Genomic DNA, 24510 nt, shown 5'->3' on the forward strand with positions numbered 1-24510 from the left:
TATTTTATTTATTCATTCATTCATTTTTGATAACCTGTAAATCTCTCAGTTCAAAAATAATCCAACACTTTTGCTCAGTGTTCTCTGTGCACATTTTCTGTGCTCCTTTCTCCACAGGCTGCTTTACCATTATACCTAAAAAAATGAATTTGTGTGAGCAAGGCAATTTAAACTGTGCAGGGTTTTCATTCATTTTCAGTTCAGCCACTTTATCATGCAAATTGAAAATATAATCCTTTTGCTAGGTTTTTATTAGATATGCCTTACGTGCTAAAAGTTACATGGTGTTTACATTTTTTGTAGAACAGACTTGGAAACCAATCTTTAAAAGAGCTCATACAGCATCACCTGTTGCAACATACACAATAAATAACACATTTTCATATCTGGCATATGGTACTGTACTGTAATAATTATTTGTCTTTAGTTTAGTTTCAGATTATTATTATGGCTTTTTTGCCTTTATTAGATAGGACAGTCTAAGTGTGAAAGAGGGAGCGAGAGGGGATGACAGCAAAGGGCCACAAGATCAAATTGACCCTACAGCCGCTGCAGCAAGGACATAGCCTTTGTACATCAGATGCCTTGCTCTACTTTGTGAGCTACTGGGCGCCCTGACTGTGATTATAGTTTAAATACAGTTTTAAGATATAATGCTGGCTGCAGACACAAGACCTTCTATATTGGAACATGGAATTTCACGAGTGTCAACGTTCATGTATAAGCTTGTCCAGATTTGTCTCAGTTCACACTCATTTTCTCTGGCCCTGTCCCAGTCTAAGGTAATTTCCTCTGAGGTTCAAGCTGTGAATACTCAAGTATGAGAAGCTAACACTGAGTTCACTTCACAAGACACTGGCTTTAAAATAATCCTCCCCCCAGACCACAGGACAGTTAATAGCAGGGGGCTGGAGGTAAATGAAATGGTCAGCTGTCATTGTAATTGACTGTTCGCTATACTCCTCCCTTAAACAGTAATTGTCCAATCACAGCTTAGCAACCATGACTATAGTGACAGGTTTGTCAAGCTTTGGTTTTCTACACATGTTGACGTGGTCTGCATGGGACTGTAGTAAGAGACATCATAGGTATAGAAAGAGTTTGGAGGGTGGTTTCTTTTTTATTGCCTTCCTAAAAAATAGCAGAATTGTAATGAATGGATTAAATGAGTTTATCTACTCTAACATAAGTGTCTAATATGAGCATGCCTAGCTAACTGGTTACTTAAGATAAATGCATCTGATTGGATTAACACGCTGCTAGTTGGGCGGTCCTCTGTTTTCCCGCCTGCCATTTCAAACAGGAAACAACATGGCTGCCTGCTCAAAAACCTTCTGATATTATGTATATTAATATTATATGTCCATCTAGACAACAATCTAAAACAGTTTAAAATTTTAAAATATATTTCTTAAAACATTTGAGTGAAGAAATTAGCAATGCCACTGCTATATCGTTTCTTTTTAGAACCTCATCACTTAGTTTGACAGTCACATCGGGCTGGCAGACTAATTTGCATAAAGTTCAATCAAGTCTACTTTATGCAAATACAGACCCAAGAATACATCGCACCCCCTCTTCTACACTAGTCTCAGCTCCCCCATCATGCACTGCGCAACTGCCTCCCCTGCTCTCCATTGGACTGGATCAATTGAAAGTTTCGAGATGCCTCCCATCGCCAAATCTGGTGGAAATGCAACATTGGACTCAGTCTTTTTTGCGCCATTACGATGTGCTAAGTTAGCATAATGTGATGTATAGTATGCAACCATCACATGCATATTGAAGACCATTTTGCAGATCTCATATTTTCTTGTGAGTGAGTTAGCAAGAGAACATGAAATTCATCCAGAGATGGAGGGTCCACTCACCTCACAGAGTTAATGTCAGCTACCTACATTAAAGAAAATTTGTCAGTTCTCATTTCAGCAAGTAAAAATAGATTTCACTTGCTGAAATGAAAAAAAAAATGCTTTTGTCTAAAATCGAAGTTAAGTTACCACAATTTACAATTGGTATTTTAAAAAAATATGATGTAGCTGCAGACTTATCCAGTCGCCTCTCTGACAGCTCTGCTATTTTTATGCTAAATTTATGCTAAATTTTGGATCTTATGTCTATTTTACCAGTGTTGGTGGTGCTTTTTGTGGTTGGCTTTGGACAGTGGAGACTTGTGACTGTGAGTCACTCATCAAGATGAGGAAATCAACTCACCAGGCTGTAAGCTCTTCTTCTGCTGACTTCTAGCTAGCTAGCTGCTAGCTAGTCAGGTTGATGTTTTCTAATGTAAAAATCAGTACAGGCATTGGAAAATAAACTGGACGACCTCTGTGCCTGCATTTGTTTCCAGCTGTATATTAGGAACTGTACAATCATTTGAGTCACTGAAACTGCCAAATCCTGGACAGCACCATTCAGCTAGGTGAATTGTTTAATTTTATGTGACAAATAAATGATTGGTTGGTTGGTTGGTTGGTTGGTTGGTTGATCTGTTACAGTTATCATCAGAAATTACTTACAAACAGGAAGGCTTGAACAGTGTAGTCAATATGTCAACAAAGTCAGTGCCATCTAATGCCAGAATTCCACTGGGTGTGTGTCCGCTTCGTGCTCCGCCGTCCATCAACACCCACTGTGCAGCTCCGCCGGAAGACATCTCGGTGCACTGCCATGATTAATATCTCCTCGTCCATGGTGTTCACAGGGTGAAATGACGTCTGAAAACCTCTGACCTGTTGACTTCAGGCCTGCCTCTGCCCATTATGTAGTTTTTAAGGTGTAGTGCAGGGAAATATGATCCGCCGTGAGCACTGTGTATTTTATTTTGAAAATTAACCGGATGTTTTATTTTGTTTCTGTGCATGACTTCCTGCCCCGCACGATCTGCTCTGTGCTGAATTGCTGCATTGTGCTCCGGTGTCCGGCAAAAATAGAAGTCCTGCGTATCTGTTGCAGAGGGCTCTGGAGTGCCGCAGCTGAGACGGAGCTGGAACGCAGCACAAACACACACATTGACTAGAATTGAATCCTATCGGCTCTGCTGCCGTGCCAGAGCACAGATGCAACCAACACGCATCTGGTGGAAAATGGGGGTGAGAGACAGAATGAACATGGTTTGTAAAGTGTTCAGTTTACTTTGCATTTCATCTCTACAATTACATTGCAGGAAGCACATGGCATTCAAATTGACATTCACCTTCTCTAACTACAACAAAAACCTGAAAGAGAAAATAATACAGTATTAATTTAAAAAATGTAAAAGAAATTAGAGCACATTAAATGAAATTCCCTTTTTGGTTTCCACTACTACAGCCACATGAAGCGGAGTGAGAGAAATTTCCCTACCTGCGATGCTACTTGACCATCTGTGCTGACTGCCCTGAATTTGCCATGTCAGCACAGTTAGCATGATCTTAGATATCACTGGTTATGACTGAATCTGACCTTAAATCAGGCTCAAAGGTGCACGTCGTGACCCAAACATCAGTTCAGTCTCTCTCCTCCACCTCCTCTCTTCTTCGCAGGCTTTTAAAGCAGTATGACCTCACCATAAGGAAAGAGTCTTTTTCCAGCTGTCGCCAATGTTTTCTACACATGCCTCTTTGCTCCCTCTGTCCTCCTTTTTCATCTGCTCTATTCTCCACACTGCTGCACTCCTCATTTTTCCTCTCCTTTCCCCTCTCTCTTGTTATCCTCTTTTTCCTGTTGCAGCTTTTGGTGGAGTAATTTAGGAGACGTAGATCTCTCCCTGTCTCTCAGTTTTACATGTTTACTCCTTCCCTCAGTTCTTCTTCTCCTCTGCCTCTCTCATTTTTTCTCTTGTTGGATATTTTTTAAGGAGTAATCCGGGAGAAGTTAATCCATCTATTGTTTTTACATGTTTATGTTCTCCTTGTTTCTCTTAAATGGTTTTTAAATGAGTAAATCTGGGAGAAGGGGATGTTCATGTTGTCTGTGACTGTTGTCTCCTCTTTGTGTGTTTGTCCAGGATTTTGAGGGAGCATTTAGGGGAGAAGGAGGTGCAGCTATCCTTAACGTTTGATGCTGTGGAGGAGGCAGACCTGGCCAACTACACCTGTTATGTGGAGAACCACATAGGGAAGCGCAGCGGGAGTGCTATACTGCAGAAGAAAGGTAGATTACTTTCTCCTCCTCTTTCCTTCCCTTCCTCCAATTTTATTTTTAATCAAAGAAGTGACTCAAATGTTGAAAACCTGCCATTACATTATCATCTCATTACTGTTGCTTCTCTTCAAACAATAAATCTGAGTGACTGATGGATAAAATGAATGAATTCTAACAGCTTGCCAGTAAATTGCTCATTTGAAAAACAGCAGCATATGGTTCAAAATTATTTTGTCTGTACTACTAGAAACCAACATCATGAACACCATTATCATCATCCAAATATATATTTATTTAATTGATATAACACTAAGTCAAAACACAGTTTACAAAAATGAACTTCACAAGGAAGGACAGGGAATGTTAAATAGGGCATAGAACAAAGCCCTGTGGCATCCCATAGCTGTTTTCTGAAGCCATATTATCCCCGGGAGAAAAATATAAAGTAACAAACTCAAAAGTGAGAACTAAACTGTTGTTCTGAAATTGATTGGTTATTTGCCAAACTCATGCAACCAACAACTTACTGATGACACACCAGGCGTGATTATTTTGTGGGAATATATTGCACAACAAGTTAAAAAATTTGAGCCCACTTATCTCTGTGTGTCTATCCACACCGAATCCGAAATTTTGAATTCTGCACTGCACTTTTTTTTCCCGCAGCTGTTCCTGTTCCTGCCAGTTTGGGATGCAGATTAAAACAAGCCCACTTTTAAAATAATGGCATTTGCCCTTGCCATCAGTAGATTTTCATGGTCTTCATAACGCCATATGACAATATTGATATTGAGCTCACAAAATAGTGTTTCGCAAATTTACACAAAAAATATGATGGTGTGAAAAATTAGCTAAAAGTGATTTTTTTTCCCCATCATATCATTGTAATGACTTGATTCTGATATTATTGCAGATAGCTGCTTTTGACCTAGCATTAGCCTTTTGCTTATTATTATGATATCTGAATCATGTGATTACAATGAAGGATAGCCGAGCTTGACAACTTCCTAAGCTACAACCATGGCATGATAAATGTTTTTCAGCTGTGTGTACCACTTTCTGCATCCCCTGAAAACAGTGTCTGTTGTGTTGTGAGCTTCTTGCAGCACTTCCTGTAAATGCTGCATGTGTCCTCAAATTGATGTTTTTGTGTGTTGTCATTTGCTTGTGCTGTGTTTGTTTGTGTGTAGTTCTTAATTTGCAGTGCACTGAACTCTCAGAGCCACCATAGAAACAGCTAGCACCTCTAGAGTTCACTAATTAGCACATTGTAAAATTAAGTCATTCCACCTAGCTGGTGATCGCCTACAGGTGACATTCACGTTTGTGTAAAGTTTAAATTGTTTGTCACATCAACAGTAGGTTGAACAAGAAGCCAGGTTCTGGGTTTAAAGCTTTCACAGTGTGTTGTCCCAAAAGCAGTGTTTTTTTTTTTTGTTTTGTTTTTTTTTTTGCCCTGACATGCTATATATAAAACTGTATCTGCTCTAGTTAACTGGGCCATATTCCATCTCTCTTTATGATTCTATTAACAAGTAATACAGCTCAGGAACTGATGCTACTTTTATGGCCCAGTAAATATTTGTGGATGTGAACCGCTTCCAAGATAATTAAGACTTTAAATGTTTGCCGTCATCATGAAATGTGCAAGATATAAAAGCCTTTCCAAAAATTAATTTCAAACATTTGGGTAGCTGCTCCAAAACAAATGTAAATAAAGAAAAAAGTCCCACATATATACAGGCAGAATAGAAAATCCAAGTACAGTACTGGACATGATCGACAGGCAATCATTAGAAATGATGATGAAAAAACATCACAGCACACAGCATGGAGCACCACATATGGAGACAAAATAAGAAAAACAGTATCTCATAGTTACCGCTTTAAATATTCAGCTGAAAAATGCATGAGGGCACAGCTCCCTTTGTAAAACATTTGCAGCAGTCCTGCGGTATCTTGCTTTCCATCTGATAAGCAGAGAGAACAGGCCTGTTTGAGTCAGAGGCCATGACCCGCAGAACGAGAAGGAAACCTAGAGAGACAAATCGAAACAGAGAAACAGCATTGGAGGAGGCGATGAGTTGTCTCTGTTACCTCAAATTTCAGTGGAAAAGAGGGCCGTGTGAAAGCCCACTATATGAAATAAATATATGTAATGCAGAGAAGCAGGGACAGGGAAAATTAGGGGGGAAATTTGGAAAGAGATAAACAGGCACAGAAACAGCGGGAGACAGAACGAGGCAAGGGAATGGAGAACAGGGGAGAAATAATAGATGCAGACAGAGAGATAAAGATGCGGAAGCTGAAGGGTGTATGAGAAAATTTGGCGAGATGAAGTGAAGAAAAAAGGAGAAAAGAAGAGAGAGAGAAGGAGAGAGAGGAGGACTAAAAACAGCTCTTTCTCACTCCCTGTCTGACTCCTGCTGAATGCCTTGGGTGTCAAATCTATCTTACTATACTTAACTAGCACCCTAGGGACTCTCACACACAGGCACAAGCACACACACATGGGATCACACGGATACATACCTCCACAGTGGGTCAGGATGAGAACTGTAGGGTCGTCATTACCTCACACTGTAATTAACTGGATGAATACAAGAGCGTGTGCATATGTGTGTTTGTGCACAGAGCTTTACACTAAAGCAACAGGCAATATTGCTATAGTTTACAGCATCCTTATGTGTGTGTGCATGTGTGTGATTAGACCTGACACATGCGCACAGAAACACACACAGACACACACACACACCCCCCTCATGGGAGGCATTAAGTGTAGTGGAATTGTTTAAAAGCGTGGTCCTGGATTTGAGTTTACTTCGTCATACACACGCACAGTATAAAGTAGCTGCAGCTTGAAGCAGGTATCAGTACATGTTGAAAGTGTCCCTGTCAGCTACAGCAGCAGAGTGCTTTCTGTGTAGCTGCTCCATCAACTTCAAATGTGATCTCCTCAAATGTAGCACAATGTGAGGGTTCTTGGGACGTGCTAAAGTTGCCTGAGCATCAGCCCATTTCCTCTCAGTAGCTGAGCTGCCCCTCTGGTGGAAAAAAATATTAACTGTTTCACTTTTGCTGTGGTGGGAGAGAAATATGAGTAGCCCATAATTATCCAAGTTAGACCATCCTGTTAAAAAAAAAAATAAATAAATTGATAATGTGATCTAACGTTTTATGCTATGACTCCTCTCATGTCACACTGTAGTTGCCCTGCCAACCATTGAGGGCTCCAGAGTGGTGAGACTGTAGGGTTGTGGAAATGATTAACAAGGAGTAGTTTAACCAGTGGGATGTCATGTGAATCAAAATCCCCTCATATGCTTCCATAGAATCCGCAGCTTGTCACGTTTGTATTCCGCTGCAAAATATTGCCTTTGATTATGCTAGGCAGATGCTACTTGCACCCAGATGTTTGTAGCCAACAATGCTATTGGCACCTGGGGCGGACTAGCCAATGTGGCGATATTCCTGGGTGCCCTAGCAACATCAAAATATGACATTAACACAAACGAGTCTATTCAGTTATACTTCTGAAGTTTATGTACACAGAGTGCATTCAGCAGCATTATACATTCTAAAAACGGGAAAAATAATAAGTCAACTAAGTCATTGTGCATTGTGACTAATCTCACCCAGATGCAAAAAGACACTCCGTATGAGGCAATCCCATGAACCAGTCTGACTAACATACAGTGGTGGACAGTAAGCAAGTACATATATTTAAGTACTGTAGTTAAGTACAGTTTTTGGGTATCTCTACTTTACATTTCTGTGAAGGCTCTCGTTACTTGTTACATTTGCTTTGATGTCAGCACATGATTTCTTTTTTTCTTCTCCAACACACAACCATAAACTGTGATCATGCAGTTCTGTTGTTTGTCGATGTAGTGTTCCCATACTATTACCTTGTGCATGCGCTACTTTGATTGGGCAGCTCATCTGTAGAGACGGTTAGAGAGGAGAGGTCATCAGCAGACAGTTGTATTTGGTTATACAGTGTTACTATGGGTACAGCAGCAGATGAAGGTGAAGATTCCCCACCAAATCACCCATGGCCAAATCTCAAGTCCATGTTGATAGTTTTTGAATTAAAGAATGATTCATATCGTTTTAAGTGTTTGCTCTGTCTACCACACACAAATTTAATCATGGCCTAAAATAATTAACCATCCAAGCTTAGAAAGCATGTTGAGGTATGTAAATAGTGGAATATTTTAAACAGAGTCATCTGTGCTTGTAGTAGTTGCAGTTTTGTGCTATGTTTGGTGAAATGACCGAGTATGGATTTTCCCCTCGAAGTTGTCATACACTGTTAGAAATGTGTTTACTCAGCATTTTCACTTTAGCTGTGGATTCACATAGGTTTACATTTCTGGCAATGCTGCGTAAGAGAAGTTGAATTAACCTTGCCTGCAAATTAGGACTTGGTTCTAAAAGCAAGTCACTGCATTCAGTGGAAGGTTCTGTAAATGTGTTATGACAATAGACTACCTTTTGAGATTTTTTTTTTTTTCAAGTACTTTGAATACTTAAGTATTTTTAAAAGTAAGTACTCCAGTACTTTGAACCCTACCTGAACCCCCTCTAGAGCTGCTAATAAAGGCCTGGTGTGTATCAATATACTGATCAGAAGAATATAGTGATGTTGCCCATCAAGTTTAACAGCAGAACCTCAGCTACAAGGCTGTAAAAAAACTTTTTACATGCCCCAAACTCAGTTTTAACATCAACTAAATAAACAACAACAACAACTAACTCCAACAATTCCAAACAGCACCGATATCCTGACCCACTCGGTATATTTCGGGCTCTAACTCGACCACATGCTATTCAAAACACACACCGTTCATCTCAAATGAAAGCTGAGACTCAACTCTTTCCACATGTATACTCCATATCACTCTCCCTTTAACCATCACAGAGCTACAGCCCAAAGAACAACAGAGATCTCTTTGCCAAAATATATTTGTAATATGGCTCTTACCTTATTAATTTCGCCGTAAAATGCGCATTCTGCTGTTCATTCACACTCCGTTCGCGTACTACCTGAAGTTGTCAGTCATTCAAATGAATCCGGGCGGAAAAAAAAGTTCCAGGGGAAGCATAACAATGACCACTCACAGCAGCCGACATCTCCCCACAACGCGTTCTGCTGACTCTGATTGGCTTACAGTGCTGTCAATCTCATTTTGCTGGCTATAGCGTCATTCTAGCGAATCAAACAAGGTGTCAATCACTCAAATCGGCCAAGCCGTCACGGAGATACAGGCCTCCAAAGCTCAGAATAGAAACTCAGGTTCAAATGTAGTAAGTGTGTATTGGTCAGTTTGGAGTGGGAAATGGAGGAAAAAAACGAAACGGACAGTTGTATGTGTGTATCATAAACATCAGTAGGGATTTACAGAAACAAAAAATGAAAGATATAGGATTGTACATGACAAAAATCACATGCAAACATGGTGCAATTTTGGAGAGCTCGCCTGAATTCTTTGTACTAAAACCTTTCTTATATTGTTCTGCTTCACTTTATCAGAATCAACCTTTGCAGAGTTAATGTTCACATATTGTACTATGATGTGATGGAGGTTTAGAGCTGCAGCTGCATCATTCCAAAGGGATACTCATCCTGAAAATGCTTTTTTTTTAGGCAAACCTCAGAATGTTTCATTTGTGTTGTGTGCCATCTTCATTTACTCTTCACATATAACACATATACTGATATTTACACATCTTAACAAATCTCACAAGTGTTCCCTTTACCATGACACCAAAAGTATTCAAATAGACCTTGTGGTTGCAGAGATATATTCATTTCATTATGGGTATGCAATTTTCCAGCAGAGGCCTATAAAATAGGGTGAGGGTTTATAAGTCGTGAGTTGACTCAGTAAGTTTCACCTGTACAACACATAGGTAGCAGGCTACATGCAAGAGAGAGACAGCAGAGAGAGAAAGAGCTGAGGGAGGCAGCTGAGTGGAGCGCAGCTTTACAAAGCTTCAGACTACCAGCAGGTGAACCAAAATGTCAAGCAACCATTTCCCACGTAATTAGGTTAATGGAAAGTAGGTCTATTTTGTCAAATGCTTTTTTTTTTCTCATTAAAGTTGAAAATAGGCTAATATCTTACAAAAAATGAATTTTCCAATCAATGATAAACACACAATATGTATTATATCTGAGCAAAATATTGTGAATGAGGTTCAGCTTTAAAATAATGTTAAGGAAAGTGTTATTCTGTAGGTGGATAACTCCAAAAGCTCCAGTTCAGAGGGTGTTGGGAAGCCTGGTGATCAAGGAACTTGTCTCTGATAGCTACAATAAAATATGGGATGGTAAGGGCAAAAAATATGTTCATGAAATCTGGAGATTGTTCTATATCTAGGACAATGTTTTTCATACAAAACTAGATATAGATAAAGCCTACTTAAGACTAATCCCTGGGCTTTGACAGCAATTATTAAGATGCTGTAAAGTAAGACAAGCACAATATTTGCATGATTTGGTTGTTCTTTGAAGAATATATTTAGATATGGACACTTGACAGAGCATTAAAAACAAGGCACCGCATTTACAGTGGGCGAAACACTGAATGTAGACTGATGGTATTTTATTAAATTTACCAGGTATACTTTGAAGATGGGCTGACTTACTTTTAATTTCATTTATATGTAAACATAAAACAGTTTCTCAAATGACCATATTTAACACCATTCAGGTACATGCTGATGGATGACATATAAAATCAGTAGGGGGCTGTCCTTTTTTTTTACATTAGAACAACGGCCCCTAAAGATGTCTTTGCACATCCCTGGTGGTTTCTCTCTTGGATTAGGTTGGATGATGAAGCACTGTCCATGTAGGTGTTCATGTGCGTCTCATACCTGTTTCCTTTTCATTCCAAATGTAGTGGGCAGTTGCTGTTATCATTGCACACAGCCCCCTTTTGCACATCTGAGCTGTCTCAAAGCTTAAAACTCCTACTTGTATGCATCAATTTATCTACACCTCCTTCTCTGTGATCAGTACAGATATACAGGAAATGAGCAAAAGATAAAACCTTTAACCTGAATTAGACTCTCCCATTCAGTGTAGCTCATCACCTACAGCTCCATTTTAGTGCTGTCATCCTTTCAACCTGAGGAGTATTTTAGCTGATAAGTGAGCACCTTGATTTTATTCTTTGAGCAAACTTTAATTTTTCTGCCCTCCTCAAAACACCAGTATATTTTCAGATGCTAAGAGTGAGCCAGCTGAAGAGGACTGATTACTTAAACTACATTGTCCTTGAATGATTTTGAGTAGAAGTTCAGATAAAGTTCAAATTTATGTAAAACTCTCAGCTGTAATTGACATTGCCTGGTCTTTTAAAATTATGTTAATTTTTGATGGGGGTGTTTCAGTGTATCAGCCAACTTGGAACAGAAGGGGCAGGTTTTGGGGTGAGAAGAGGGTGACAAGGCTATAGTAAGAGTTTTTTAATAAGGTGCAGCAACCAACAATTACTGTACATATAAAGCATGTCTTCATCACAGTAAGAAAATGTAACCTTGTAGTCAGCTTAGTTTACACTAAATATGATGACAAAATAACAAGCAGTTTTCAATGCAAGACACTTAACAGTAGGTATAGCATATGTACTGTTATCCTCCTAATAATACATATACTGAGCTTATATCCAACATGAACCAACAAACATTTTATCAATTAAAACTTAAATCAGCTCATGGCCGACCATCAGCCAATTACCAGACTCCATTTAACTGAACAGTGATTTGAGTTTGTTTAGAGCCAGGACATTTTCACTTCTAAATGGGTGGATTAAGAGTTTATTTCAACCAAACCAGAGTTGGTGACTGTTAAAACAATGAGGAGACAAATGAGACAGGTTTTGTTCTTTTTAGTTTTTCTGTTTTCTTTTGGTATGTTTTTGCCAAGTTTGCATCAAGTGTATTTCGTGATGATAAAATGATTGTTGCAATTTCATGACTCTTTCTGGGTACAGAAAAATGATCCTACTCACTTACAAATAGGTCTCACCCTGGTGGGATACCTTTTGTAATGTTGTCAGATACTAATAATAATAATCTGAGCCTGTTACTGACCAAAGAAAAAGCACTTTCAATAGACGTGCATTGATGGTGCACAATTGCCCATTAATGTTGCAGACTGCTGTGCCACTGCTGCCTGCAGTGATGAACCAATTTCAAAAACTGTGTTTCCCATCAGTCACTTAGACACAGCAACTTAGAAAATAGGGTCCAGGTGAAAAAATGCAGAAGTTACCGTTTAAGATAATTTTTTTTTGTTTGTTTTATGGCACTTGACTTTATTGTTAGGGTTCAGTTTGCTAAAATGGTTGGCAGAATAAGTTCATCAGGTGGTAGTAGGTCAGTGTACAGCTTGTTTTGAGAGATTAAAAAAACTAATGTCGCTTTAAAGCATTCAAAAGGAGCACAGATTTCTTTTACTCTGTGTCTTCTCACCAGTATTTCAAAGTTCACTAACAAACTTACAAATTTGTGTTTCAGGTTCGAGGCACTGAGTGTATGAATGAACAGATTTTTAACTCAGAATTACCCAGCTCACCAACGTTAGTGACTCAATCAGCAGCTTTTAGCAGTAAAGCTCCCCTCGCTGTTGACAGAGAGCACCATTGTCGGCTCAGCAGTGATACACAGTGTGTTTCTTTCTGGTTAAAAGCTTGTTAAAAGAGCACAGAAGTCACAGACACAGTCATGATGGGATATCTCTTTCAGAGACAGGTGGATGCTGAGCATTTAAACAAAGACACAGTGCTTGTGTGGGCTGAGTGTTCTACTGAGCTGAAGAAAATTGTTGAACCTGCAACAGCCTGAACTTTAAGTTTAGTAGACTGAATTAAACACAGTCACGGTGTATTGAACAGCAGCGATGTATACGAACTAAGTCAGTGACTATTAACCTTTGAATTGAACTGAACAAATCCATCTGAATGAGGCGAAGTCGTTGGTAATTTCCACTTTCAGGATAGGCTACTTTTTCAAAAGTTCACTAACCAGGCTAACCAGCCGGCAGACTGTTCCGGCGCCTCCTGGCCTGAAGCCTTGAAGATAATAGGGTCACATTTGGGTGCCTGAACACAACATGACAGCCTAAACAAAGCACAAGGTATTCTAAGTTAGCACAAGTTATCAAAGCTTGATTTCATGCACTGTGTGTGTGATTGAATTAGGGCGTGCTCTCACCCAGCAGTGACCCAAGGTAATGGGTTGATGCATCTATGTTGCATGCATGCACTCACACACACACACACACACACACACACACACCTACAGTACACACGCCATACACATCCACTTATTGTAACTGACAGAGCAGAAAGAGCTGCCTTCAGCCATCATGACGAGTCTTACTAGAAAGAAAAAACAAAGGGAGAGACAGACAGCTGACAGGAGAGACAGGGGATTGAGAGAATATGACAGACAAAATATCGGAGACTAGAAAGACATAGTTTCTTCGATGTCTTCTAAAAGTTTCTAAAGGTTTGAGTTTGGGCTCGTAACACAGTCTAATCTGATATGCTTCATCTAGAGGCAAAAAATAGCGATCTGGCAATGAGGACTGATTTGGGATGAGGAAGGGAGATACAACCACCAACTTCCCTTTCACACTCCATGCATCATGGACTGAGCAGATCGCTGTCACATATCAAGAAAGCCAAATGCATCCAAGAAGCATTCAAGAAAAACTCATCAGTCTAATTGCACCAACCATCTTAAGATAGGTTCAAGATGCATTCACTCTGGATGTTGTAAAGATGTAAATGCATCATACTCCAAAGTGTGTACACAATCTGTGCTTCTTCATAGTGTCACCACTGTTATGTCAGTAAGAGGTCTGTAAAAATAACCACTCAGTGTGTGTGTCCCATCATCAGAGCTGGCCCAACTCATATGCGAACTTAACGACAGCTTAGGGCCCCATGGTCAGCACAGTGCCCCCAAGAGTGCTTGAAATGTCCCACAGAGTCCGGCACTACACAAGTTGTGCAGGCTCCGCAAATAACACAAGGCCTCCTCCCCCTCTTATCAAAGCATGTGTCAATGTTTGCAACTTCCAATAGAGGATGAAATGAAACTACTCTTCTGGTCACACAAAGAGAAAAAAAACTATGAGAGTGAATTGGAGGAATAGCAGTCAGGTAAACTGTCTTCTCTCATCTCCAAGTTTGATGTTAACACATTAAAGTACTATTAATTCAGTGTGTTAGCTTGCGCTGCATCTCTCTCTAGTCTGTCTGTCTTGCTAACTTAGCTGGGCAGTGAATCTCTCGATCTGTCTTTATCTTGCTTATTTGCCAGTTACTCCCAAGCTGTTCTGTGGCTTCCTGCCTGACAAAAGTGAGAGTGAAATACAACTATTCATTATGTTCATTAGGCAACGGTGTCTATAACCTGCAGTTTGGAAAAGATAACAGTGTTGCATATGAACATGCATTCATATGTGCATGCACAAAATGATGCTTTCCAGTTATGTTAGCAACCTCTGTGACATGTCCTGACAAATATGAGGGTGATGGCACTCCTCATAGGTGGACATAATTTTATAATTATGTACAACCCAAAGCGACACTGTCGTGGCGCACATTTGGTGCGACGCGCTTTATTTTCGTCTGGCGCACAGCTTCATGGACCTGCTTCTCCCTCTGGTGTTGTGTCAGATCACAGTTCCCCCTCGGGCTGTGTCTCTCCTACTGTTTCCCATGGAGCTCTGCCCCGTTTGAAAGGTGTAGGAAGCCCATATGTGGAAGGACGTCGCCTCCGAGATATAGAATGTGTATTATAGAAGAGAAACACACATTTCAGGACCACAGACTTGTATCATCAGACAGACATGTCCTGTGATTTTCTGCTTCCTTTCATATTTAATAGAGGGGGGGCAATACCTGACAGTAATATTCTAAGCTGTCAGGATGTGTATGCTGTAAAGGGTAAATAGAATCATACAAGGCTGAAAATCACAGAACATGCCTGTTCTGATTATACAAGTCAGCAGTGTAAAGCCCAAGCATGTGGGGGCCTCCTTTCATATTTAACAGAGGGGGGGGACTGTATCTAAAAGTACAGCTTCAGTACAGATGCCTCCCGCCACAGGCCTTTGCTACCTTGGTCTTGAAAAAACCCAGGGAAATCCCTGGTACAGATATCAGTTGATCTACATCCATCCTCAGTCAGTACTAACACAGACCCAGTGCAGCTGGCTTCAGCAAATGCTAACGCCATGCTTTACTGTTTTATCTGTTACTAAAAATGTTTGCCCTTTCCTTGGGCAATTTGATATTAACATTTCATTAGCAGTGCTCTTTTTGTCTTTGTCTCTCATCTCATCACTGTACTTGATCTTATAATATTAGATAATTGTAATATATGTACGTTATTTACCATGTGTTTGCCTTGTGCACCATATCTTTTTGGTTGTATCATATCCATCATCAGACAGGTGATAGTCAGCCCTCCTCAATTAAAACATAACTCTTTATTATTAATCAGACTTTTCAGACAAAAGACCCTCAAAGGGATAGTACACCCAAAAAATTTTTTTTGATTTTAGAGTGCTCACATTCCTTGCGGAGATCGGCAGGTGGAGCGGCTAGCACACCTAATGGCAGACGGCGCCCCAGACTAACGTCCAAGAACACAAAATTGAATCCACAAAGTATCTCCATACTGCTCATCCATAGTGATCCAAGTGTGCTGCAGCCGCGACATAAAAAAGTTGTTTTGAAAAATGTCATATGAACTCTGTTTTTAGCCTCACTGTAGCCTGTAGCTCTGACTGCTTCTCTGTGCTCCGCGCTCACGTGCGCGCGCTTGTGTGAGACCAGTGAAAGCATGAGCTTTGCTCACCCGTGTTTACATCATGTGACACGTGCACCACAGGTAGAGACAACAGTAACCACAGAGCTAAAAGATAATTTGCACCACGGTCTTTTAGCAAAGGACAGCCCAACATGTCTGAAGACTTTGAAATTGAGGAGGAACAGCATTTCTTTGTTGAGCCGTATTTCTTTGAGCCCGAGTATACGGACGGAACTCAGGCTACTGGACGAAGCAGCCACCGCAGCTCATGAGCCGAACCCTCAGCCAGCCGCAGAATACCGGAGTCGAGCACTGGAAACCTGGTGGTGTAGTTGTTTCAGAAGCAAAGCAATGCCAACGGATGAGGAAACTCTGCTCAGACTGGGAATTGGCGATGCCTGCACTTGAGAATCTGGACATCAGTACTGACGAGACTGCTGCTCTTCAGAGACCGTGCTCTTGCATCACCGATCACCCTGAGCGCGCACACGTAAACGCAGAGCACAGAGAAGCAGTCAGAGCTACAGGCTACAGTGAGGCTAAAAACAGAGTTCATATGATGTTTTTCCAAACAACTTTTTATGTTGGGGTTGCAGCACACTTGGATCACTACGGATGAGCAGTATGGAGATACTTTGTGGATTCAATTTTGTGTTCTTGGACGTTAGTCTGGGGCGCCGTCTGCCATTAGGTGTGCTAGCCGCTCCCCCTGCCGATCTCCGCAAGGGATGTGAGCACTCTAAAACTTCACCAGGGCCTCCATCGGCATATGGGTGAGTAGATAATGGCTGAATTTTCATTTTTGGGTGCACTATCCCTTTAACAACACTATTCATGGGGTTAGGGGTGGTAGACAAATACTGTATTTAATGTAGTCTATATAAAGATAGTGTTGCTGCTAATAGGTCCCACTTTAGTTTTTACATGCTTATTTATATTTTACAAGTGCACATAAGTTGGGCTATTGCCTTGTGAAGTGGCAACATGTTACTTTGAGGAAGGCCCCCAAACCAAATCCACTTAGGACCCCCAAAATTCAAGTTCAAATTTACTTCAACTGTCAAAATGTTAGCTGAAGTAAATTAGCAGCTGTTCTCCCTGTCTCTGGGCATTACTGTTTTTACTAAACTGCTGCTTCCATTTATGCAAGTTACCAAACAGCTACAGCTACCACCACCCTCTGGACTGTAGTGGGGCTTAGGTGAATTGGTTTGTAGCCTTGGGGAAGAAAAACAGATGGAATCAGGTTTGTGATCCAGCCAACACAGATGTGGATAAGTGTATACAAAACCTTTAAAAAAAAAAAAAAAAAAGCTCATCTGAATTTTATCTGGATACAAGAAACTGGAATTTGATCATAAAACATTGTAATGAAAAAGTATGAAATCGGGCCATTGCGTGATAATATCTATTTTATTTTACAGTGAATGGTGAACGTGAGAATAAAAATGATGCAACAAAATAATTGATTAAATAAAAATGACCACTTTTCTACCTATTACACATTTGGCTGGACATTAAAAAAAACTCTGAACCCATTTCTCTCAGTTTCAGTGTTGGTGTAGTTAGCGGTAGTGATGTCCAAATGAAGCTTCATGAACCACCAGTTGTATTTGCTGAACCCACTAGATGGTGCTGTTGGTGTAATGACAAAGGCTCAAGGGATGGCAATACAGTTTGGTTTCAACCCTTTGTTGAACAAAGAGTGCCAGAGTGGACCCAAAAAATGAAGCATTATTTGGCCATTGCTAATTGAAACCAAACTGTATTGCCATCCCTTGAGCCTTTTTCATTACATCAAGAGTGCCATCTAGTGGGTTCAGCTAATACAACTGGTGGTTTGTGAAGCCTCATTTGGACATCACTAGTTAGCGGTTAGCAGCATGGACATGTAGGAAAGACTTCTCAGTGTTGGCTTAAAATCTTACTTGATTTTGAGATTCTAATTTAGAATCTATGTCGACCAGAGTTTGGAGAGCGGTTGAGGTTTTCCCATTCACTTCAATAGTGCAGAAACATTTTTCTCTACAGCTTCTAGTTACCTCCAAAGACACTGCATCTTAAGGCATTTCAGCATCTCCTGGTTCCAGTGAATGATGAGACAGATGGTAGGTTGGGAGACAAACTTTAGGGCTATTTTTATTTCAGAACCATTAATGTTGTATCTTGACAAACTGCTTTTGCAACAGATGCTAAATGCTCTTCTAATGAAGCCAGCGGAAGAAAAGTGAGAATTAAAAGACGGAGAGGAAGAGTAAGGGCAGTGGTGTCATTTTAAGTGTTTGGTTGTTCGGAGAGACAAAGAGCATGGCAGGGAGGGAAGTTATGTAAAAGATCTCATTGAAACTTCTTTTATCATGTTCCTCCCCACACATGCAGACACCTCCACCTGTACCGATGACTTCTCTTTTTATGCCTAATAAGTTAAAAGCATAATAAAATTCAGTGTTCAAATTCTGCTCTCATTTTCCTGTGCACTGATATCAGGAGACGGCAGCAAGTGACTCATTACTAATGGAAAATATCTGAGAGAGATAGATGAAAGGGGGAGTGGTGACAGAGGGGGGGGGGCAGAGAGGAACACGGGGGAAGGGGAGAGAGAGGTGGATGGAGGCGGGGGAGATGGAGGGAGAAGCAGAGGTTTCTAAATGTGTCTCATTACTAATGGAAGCAATCTGAGTTCACTTCGCAGCAGAGCAAATATTTGGTAATTAGTTAAATTTCACTATTTTTCTTCCCCCCTCGGACTACCGCTCCATCCCTCCCTCCTTTTCCCCCACTCTGTCGCTGTCCCACCTCCTCCTTAATGTCTCTGTGTATGCAAAGGTGGCGCAGCAGCTCAGAGTAGAGTTGGAGAGACGTCTGCTGGTGAAGTGTGGTAACTTCAGGCGGATTAAATACTGTGGTGGTTAATAAAAGATATGATTGGTGCCTTGTGGGAGATTATTACTGAGAAAAAACATCAATATTTACCCATTTCAACTCCGTCATCAAAAAGGCCTTACATCATAATGTCAGTCAGTTTGATAATATACACAGAAATAGAGGTTTTCTGTTTTTAAAAAACTGTCCTTTTCCCCAGGTGGCCTCTTATCTCCATAAGAAGTGCAATATTTTAATAATATAACGTTGTATGATATGTGATATAATATTTATAATATGATACAGCACAAATTCATACCGACACATGCTCCAAGTATCATAAGTTAGTTTAGTTAATATATTTGCAAAAATAAGAAAACACAAAAACATTAAAGAAATACTTCACCCACAAAATGACCATTTGTATATAAATTAGACATGTCCTTTGACCTTGAATTTGTGAAGAAAACTTTGATTTTCTCGCATGCCTCCGCAGATATTGGCGAACATATCGATGTACTAATTGATTGGGGGCCATGTTAACAACAGTAAAACTATACCAAAATATGTGTTTACAAACTCACACAACTCAACACAACTCATGCAGAATAATCTAAGCTTCATTTATCCAGTTGTTTGCTCAGTAGTTCCTAAACATGTGCATTTTAACGAAAAAACCTTGGAGTCTGGCTTTGAAGAGATCATCAATAAGTTTTACTTTCAGTTCAGGTTTAAAGGTCCAGTGTGTAGGTTTTAGGGGAAAATACTGGCAGAAATTAATTGCTATCTCATAACTATGTTTTTGTTAGTGTATAATTACTTGAAACTAAGAATTGCGTTTTCTTTTCGCTTAGAATGAGCTGTTTCTATCTACATGCGAAGCAGGTCCTCTTCCATGGGCTTTGTGGTGTTCTACAGTAACCCAGAATGGACAAACCAAATATTGGCTCTTGATAGAGCCATTCATGTTATCGTGGTGGCCACCTTGTTCTCCTACACGCTTGATGGGAGAGGTTTCAGTTTTGCAACGTCACCTCTAGATGCCACTAAATCCTTCACACCTAACTTTTAAATATTAACATTTTACTAAAATTGAATAAGTTTGGGAAGTACTGAGCATAGGACTGGATAAATGTGAGGGTTTACAGACCCATGTTTTGATATGGTTTTGCAACGCGGCCCCAGTACATCAATATGTTCTCCGTTTTCTGTGGAGGCATGCAAGAAAAATGAAGTTTTCTTCAGAAATTCACAGTTACATAGAGTGACTAGTTAATAAACAAATGGTCATGTTGTGGCTGAAGTAGTCCTTTAAAGGCGTAAAAAGGATTGTGCTGGTGGGATAAAGAAATACCCAAAGGGGCTTAAAATAACGTTTCATAAAAAGAAAGTAAATAAAATGTAAACTCTAAATGCATCAATGAAGAAAAAAACATGAGCATAACATTTAAAAGAACATTGAAAAAGGCCACAGAGTTATATAGAGTAAAATCAATGGCTAATACTTCCCAGCACTACAGTGAATATAACATAAATACGTATGCCAGTTACTATTACAAGTACAGTATATCACAACTACTATAAATGCTAATAAGTGAAAGAAGGCTATATAACATACATGTAGAAATTCAAGCAGTTTTGCTCACACAATAACCTCAGATATGATGATACTTCTTCCACAGCTGAGCTACTCTGAATCTGATGTTGTTAGTAATCTTGGAGAATGCAAATGTTGATGGAGCCTGGTGTTATATGTGTTGATTACTAATTTGTCTATTAAATGATGAAGGTACAATCAGGCTGATACACGCACACTTGTATCTAGGCATTGATGGATTACCCAGGGTGTCTATTGGAAGATTTACAAATTGTACAAAATAATATATGCAGCGATACATTTTCATTTATTAGTAATAACAGTTAAGTAATATATTGTGTAATAAACTAACACTGACAGAGGTCAGTCTGCTCTTACATTTTGCTTGTAGTGCTTTTACATACTCCAAAAAACTGAATGCAGGACTAGATTAATTTTTCATTGTAGTACTTTACATTAAAAGGATCTTCTTCCATCATTGCCCATGTAAGGTATTTCTCAAATTAACCCTTCCTGGTATTACACGATTAAACATTTTTACTAGTGTGGTTTCTTTAATTTGTATAGTAGTAGGTTATTATAATTCAGCTCGTGATTGTGCGCCTTTATGATCACTACAGCTCTGACTGATGCCTTCAGAGTTACAGTTCAGTGAAATGTCAGATGAACAGTAGCACTTAAAAGGGAGTGCTAACACTGACATGCAGGCACTGTAGGTGCTATACACACTATCACTAAACTGGCAAGGGAACAAAGGAACCGGCAATTTCACTGTGAGATCTTAATGCTTAACATTCTGATCACTGGAATTTAGCCAGTGGTATAATGATGATTGTATGATTTTGTCTTAACTTTTGTCTTTTTGTACCTTTTGTATCTACCCTATGAGGCAAGTCATAAAATCTACATACAGTAAATCTTCAAACTGACCCTGTGTATACAGTACACGCTGTATGTCATCATTCATAAAAAGGAATTAGTAGTATGAAAACATAAAAGCGAGGCAAAAATAGATGGTAGTGGGAGAGTGTCCCCTCAGATAATTACATCTGACAGTGCACCAGGCCACTAGGTGGCGTGGTCCTCCTAGGTGGCAACAAAAACCTGCTGACTGCTGCTTTACAGTAATGATGACACACTAGCACTGTAAGCTCTTTTCAATGTTAGGGGATATTGTTAAGTTAAAAACAATTTCACTTATGCTGCAAAGAGATCAGACTAGATGGTGTGTGTGTCAAGTCAAAAAAGCACCAGTTTTAAAATGAAGTGGTTCCAGGAAGAGTCACAGGGACAACATGAGAGGTGTGTGTGTGTGTGTGTGTGTGTGTGTGTGCACGTAAGTGAGTGAGATAGTAATAGATCATATTTCCCATGGTGTCATTCACCAGCCATGTTCCATTAATCTCCCATACACTCATATTGCCTATGATAGCACTATCATTCATTCACACACACACACACACACACACACACACACACACACACACACAATTGAGACCACGGATGTGTGTGTCTAACGTGCTGACAAGGGGTCATCTGTCTCTCTCAGTCAAGACAACATACTTTGTGGTGAGGCAAACTTTGTGTATTTTGCCAACTTCTTGTTTGCAGCTTCTTTAAAATACAGAACAGGTGGTTCCTCTATTTTTGATTTGCTGTAAAGTAAGCACAAAACACTTGCATCAGAAGCATCACCAATATGTTTCAGCATAGACAACAAAAATCAATGTGCATGAGTCGTTGTCTACAGAGGTGGCCATGTTGCACTGCCATGTTTCTACAGCAGCCAAACACTGGCTTTAGATATTGCCATTCTTGTTTTTGCATTTTTGTTTTTTGCGTTTTCGCATCTGCCACTGCTGTTAAACAATCAGAGTTTATCCTACGCTGTTGGTGCACATGGGCCTCTAACTACAAACTGCTTTATTCTGTGTTTTTACCAGTTTAAATCAGCAGGTCCATGTGTTTTGAAAAAGAGGAGACATCTGTGGATAATTCGGCTCCCAGTAAAAAACTTCTGAACATCTAGATCATAATTAGGGTGAGCACACATTAAGTTATCAGAGAAACAAGATTAGGTCAAAATGTAGTTTATAGCTGGACCACGTATTAGAGGGCTTTGGAGCAGTGCATTTGTTTTGGAGAGGAAGAGACCTCTACAGATAATTCTGCTCTCTGTAAAAAAAACTCTAAAACAATAAACACTAAAGTAATTCTAATCGGGTTTCAGCTTGTTGTGGTCATAAGGAGCCAGCCTCAAGTGGCCTTTAGGGGAACTGCAGTTTTTGGTCCTAGCTTCAATTTTCAACCCTGGAGGTCCCCGCTTGTTGGCAGTCTGTAATCCTCACTGCTAGACGCCACCATATCGCCCAGATCTTACACACTGGACCTTAAGGGATGCGGTAAAACTGATTGAGGGTCAAATGTGAATTAGGTGAACTTCCCCACCTCCAATAAAGATCATGTACAGGTGCTAGATGTTTCAATGGTAGGCATCTCTGTCAAAGGGTGGCATTAGGGAGGTTATCCCAGCCTGACTATGATTTTAATATATGTATTTTTAACTTAGGAATTCATTTACAAATTACTGTTTTAATCATTTATCGATACATGTTTATCCTATTTTAAGTTCATTATAATATAATGAATTTTGAGAATTTGGGAGAGCACAGAAGAGTATTTGGACAAGCATTGCTCCCTAATGCCCCCCGTGCCGCTGGCTCTGAGCTGCACAGAGCTGCAGAGGGATCTGTTTGTACAGCTTTCACATTACTGGGAGTCGTGTCATTCAGTGTTGACATCAAAATACTGCCTAATGGAGCTTTAATTAAATGTTGAACTGTGATACACACTTAGCCTCTGACCTCTGACCTGCCTGCAGAGAAGATCAAGTCCTAAGTGAATTTCAATATGAAAGAAACAGACATTAACAGTTAGCTCCCAATTAAGCAGCTCTTGACAGGCAGTTTGTTTTTGTGGTTTTACAGAAGTCATGTTACTGTACTGTATGTCTTACATACTGGGTCAGTGTGTGTGTCTGTCTGTCTTTTTATGCCTCATTCAGTCAATAAAGTTCAGTTCAGTGTGCTTTTTGGTGAGTGTCAGGCAGACTGTTAACAAAACCTCTTAATACAGCTGTGATTCCTCACAAAACATCTATTGTTTGTACAAATGTTTATTTGTGTGAGTGAATGAGTCCCAGTCCTCGTCACCAATTTAGAAAATGTGCCAATCTGAAGGTAATTTAAGTTCTCATTTCTTTTACATTTCCTGAAATAAAATTGACTTGGTGTGCTTAGCCGTGAGCAAACCAGTTTGTAATAAGCACAGAAGAAAATCAACATAAACAAAACTGAGCTTGAGTCAAACAGTGTTTAAAGTGTGAAATATTGAAGAAAATATGTTTTTTTAGGATTTACCGCCTCGTCATCAGAGATCCTGTGAACAATAACTGATAAACTGTATGAACTCATCAAATTCTTTTCTACTCTTTCCCTTCCTGTATCTCACCAACTGTAGATATGTATCGTCTGGAGCTGGCTGGAGGTCTGGGGGTCATACTGTTGCTGCTGGGAGTCCTCACAGCACTTTATAAGTGTTACAACCTGGAGATCATGCTCTGTTACAGGAGACACTTTGGAAGTGATGAAACTGAAGATGGTAAGTCTAATTTTGAGCTCACTTTGAATTCAGGACAATCAAATAACAGCAGTGTTTAAAAAGGCAACTCACAATAGAATCAGGGCATATTTCAACATACATATTGCACCATGAAGAGCAGAGAACTTAAGACATGACAGGCAGCAACAAGAATACAGTAGAGGGCATGCAAGAGGTTTCTGCAAAATGTCCATGTAATAAGTGATGACAGAAGCATGTTAATGAGGCAATAAAAAGAATAAGATATACAACAATTACACTAGATCAAGTTTACATCTAAATAGTGATTTGGGTTTTATCAACTTAGACATCATTTTCCTATGCTGAAATTGGTCTAGCATTAAGTGAGAGAGAGGCAACACCTGTGATACAGGCTGCAGTGTAACCATTCGGGGCATCTATGCAGTGTACGTTCACTGACAGTT

The 24510-nt window shown here is 39.8% G+C and overlaps 1 protein-coding gene across 4 annotated transcripts in view; it reads left to right on the forward strand.

The window, feature by feature from the left end:
• The window catches only part of il1rapl2 (interleukin 1 receptor accessory protein-like 2), a 574681-nt gene that overhangs the window by 530631 nt on the left and 19540 nt on the right, over window positions 1-24510 (forward strand). For all 4 annotated transcript variants that reach the window (XM_049586234.1, XM_049586232.1, XM_049586235.1 and 1 more), the window contains 2 exons: window positions 3989-4134; window positions 23945-24085. In XM_049586234.1, coding sequence (XP_049442191.1) covers window positions 3989-4134; window positions 23945-24085 — 287 coding nt within the window. The remainder of the gene's footprint in view (window positions 1-3988; window positions 4135-23944; window positions 24086-24510) is intronic.

Source organism: Epinephelus fuscoguttatus, linkage group LG9 (genome assembly GCF_011397635.1).
Source record: "Epinephelus fuscoguttatus linkage group LG9, E.fuscoguttatus.final_Chr_v1".
NCBI classification, from domain to species: Eukaryota; Metazoa; Chordata; class Actinopteri; order Perciformes; family Serranidae; genus Epinephelus; species Epinephelus fuscoguttatus.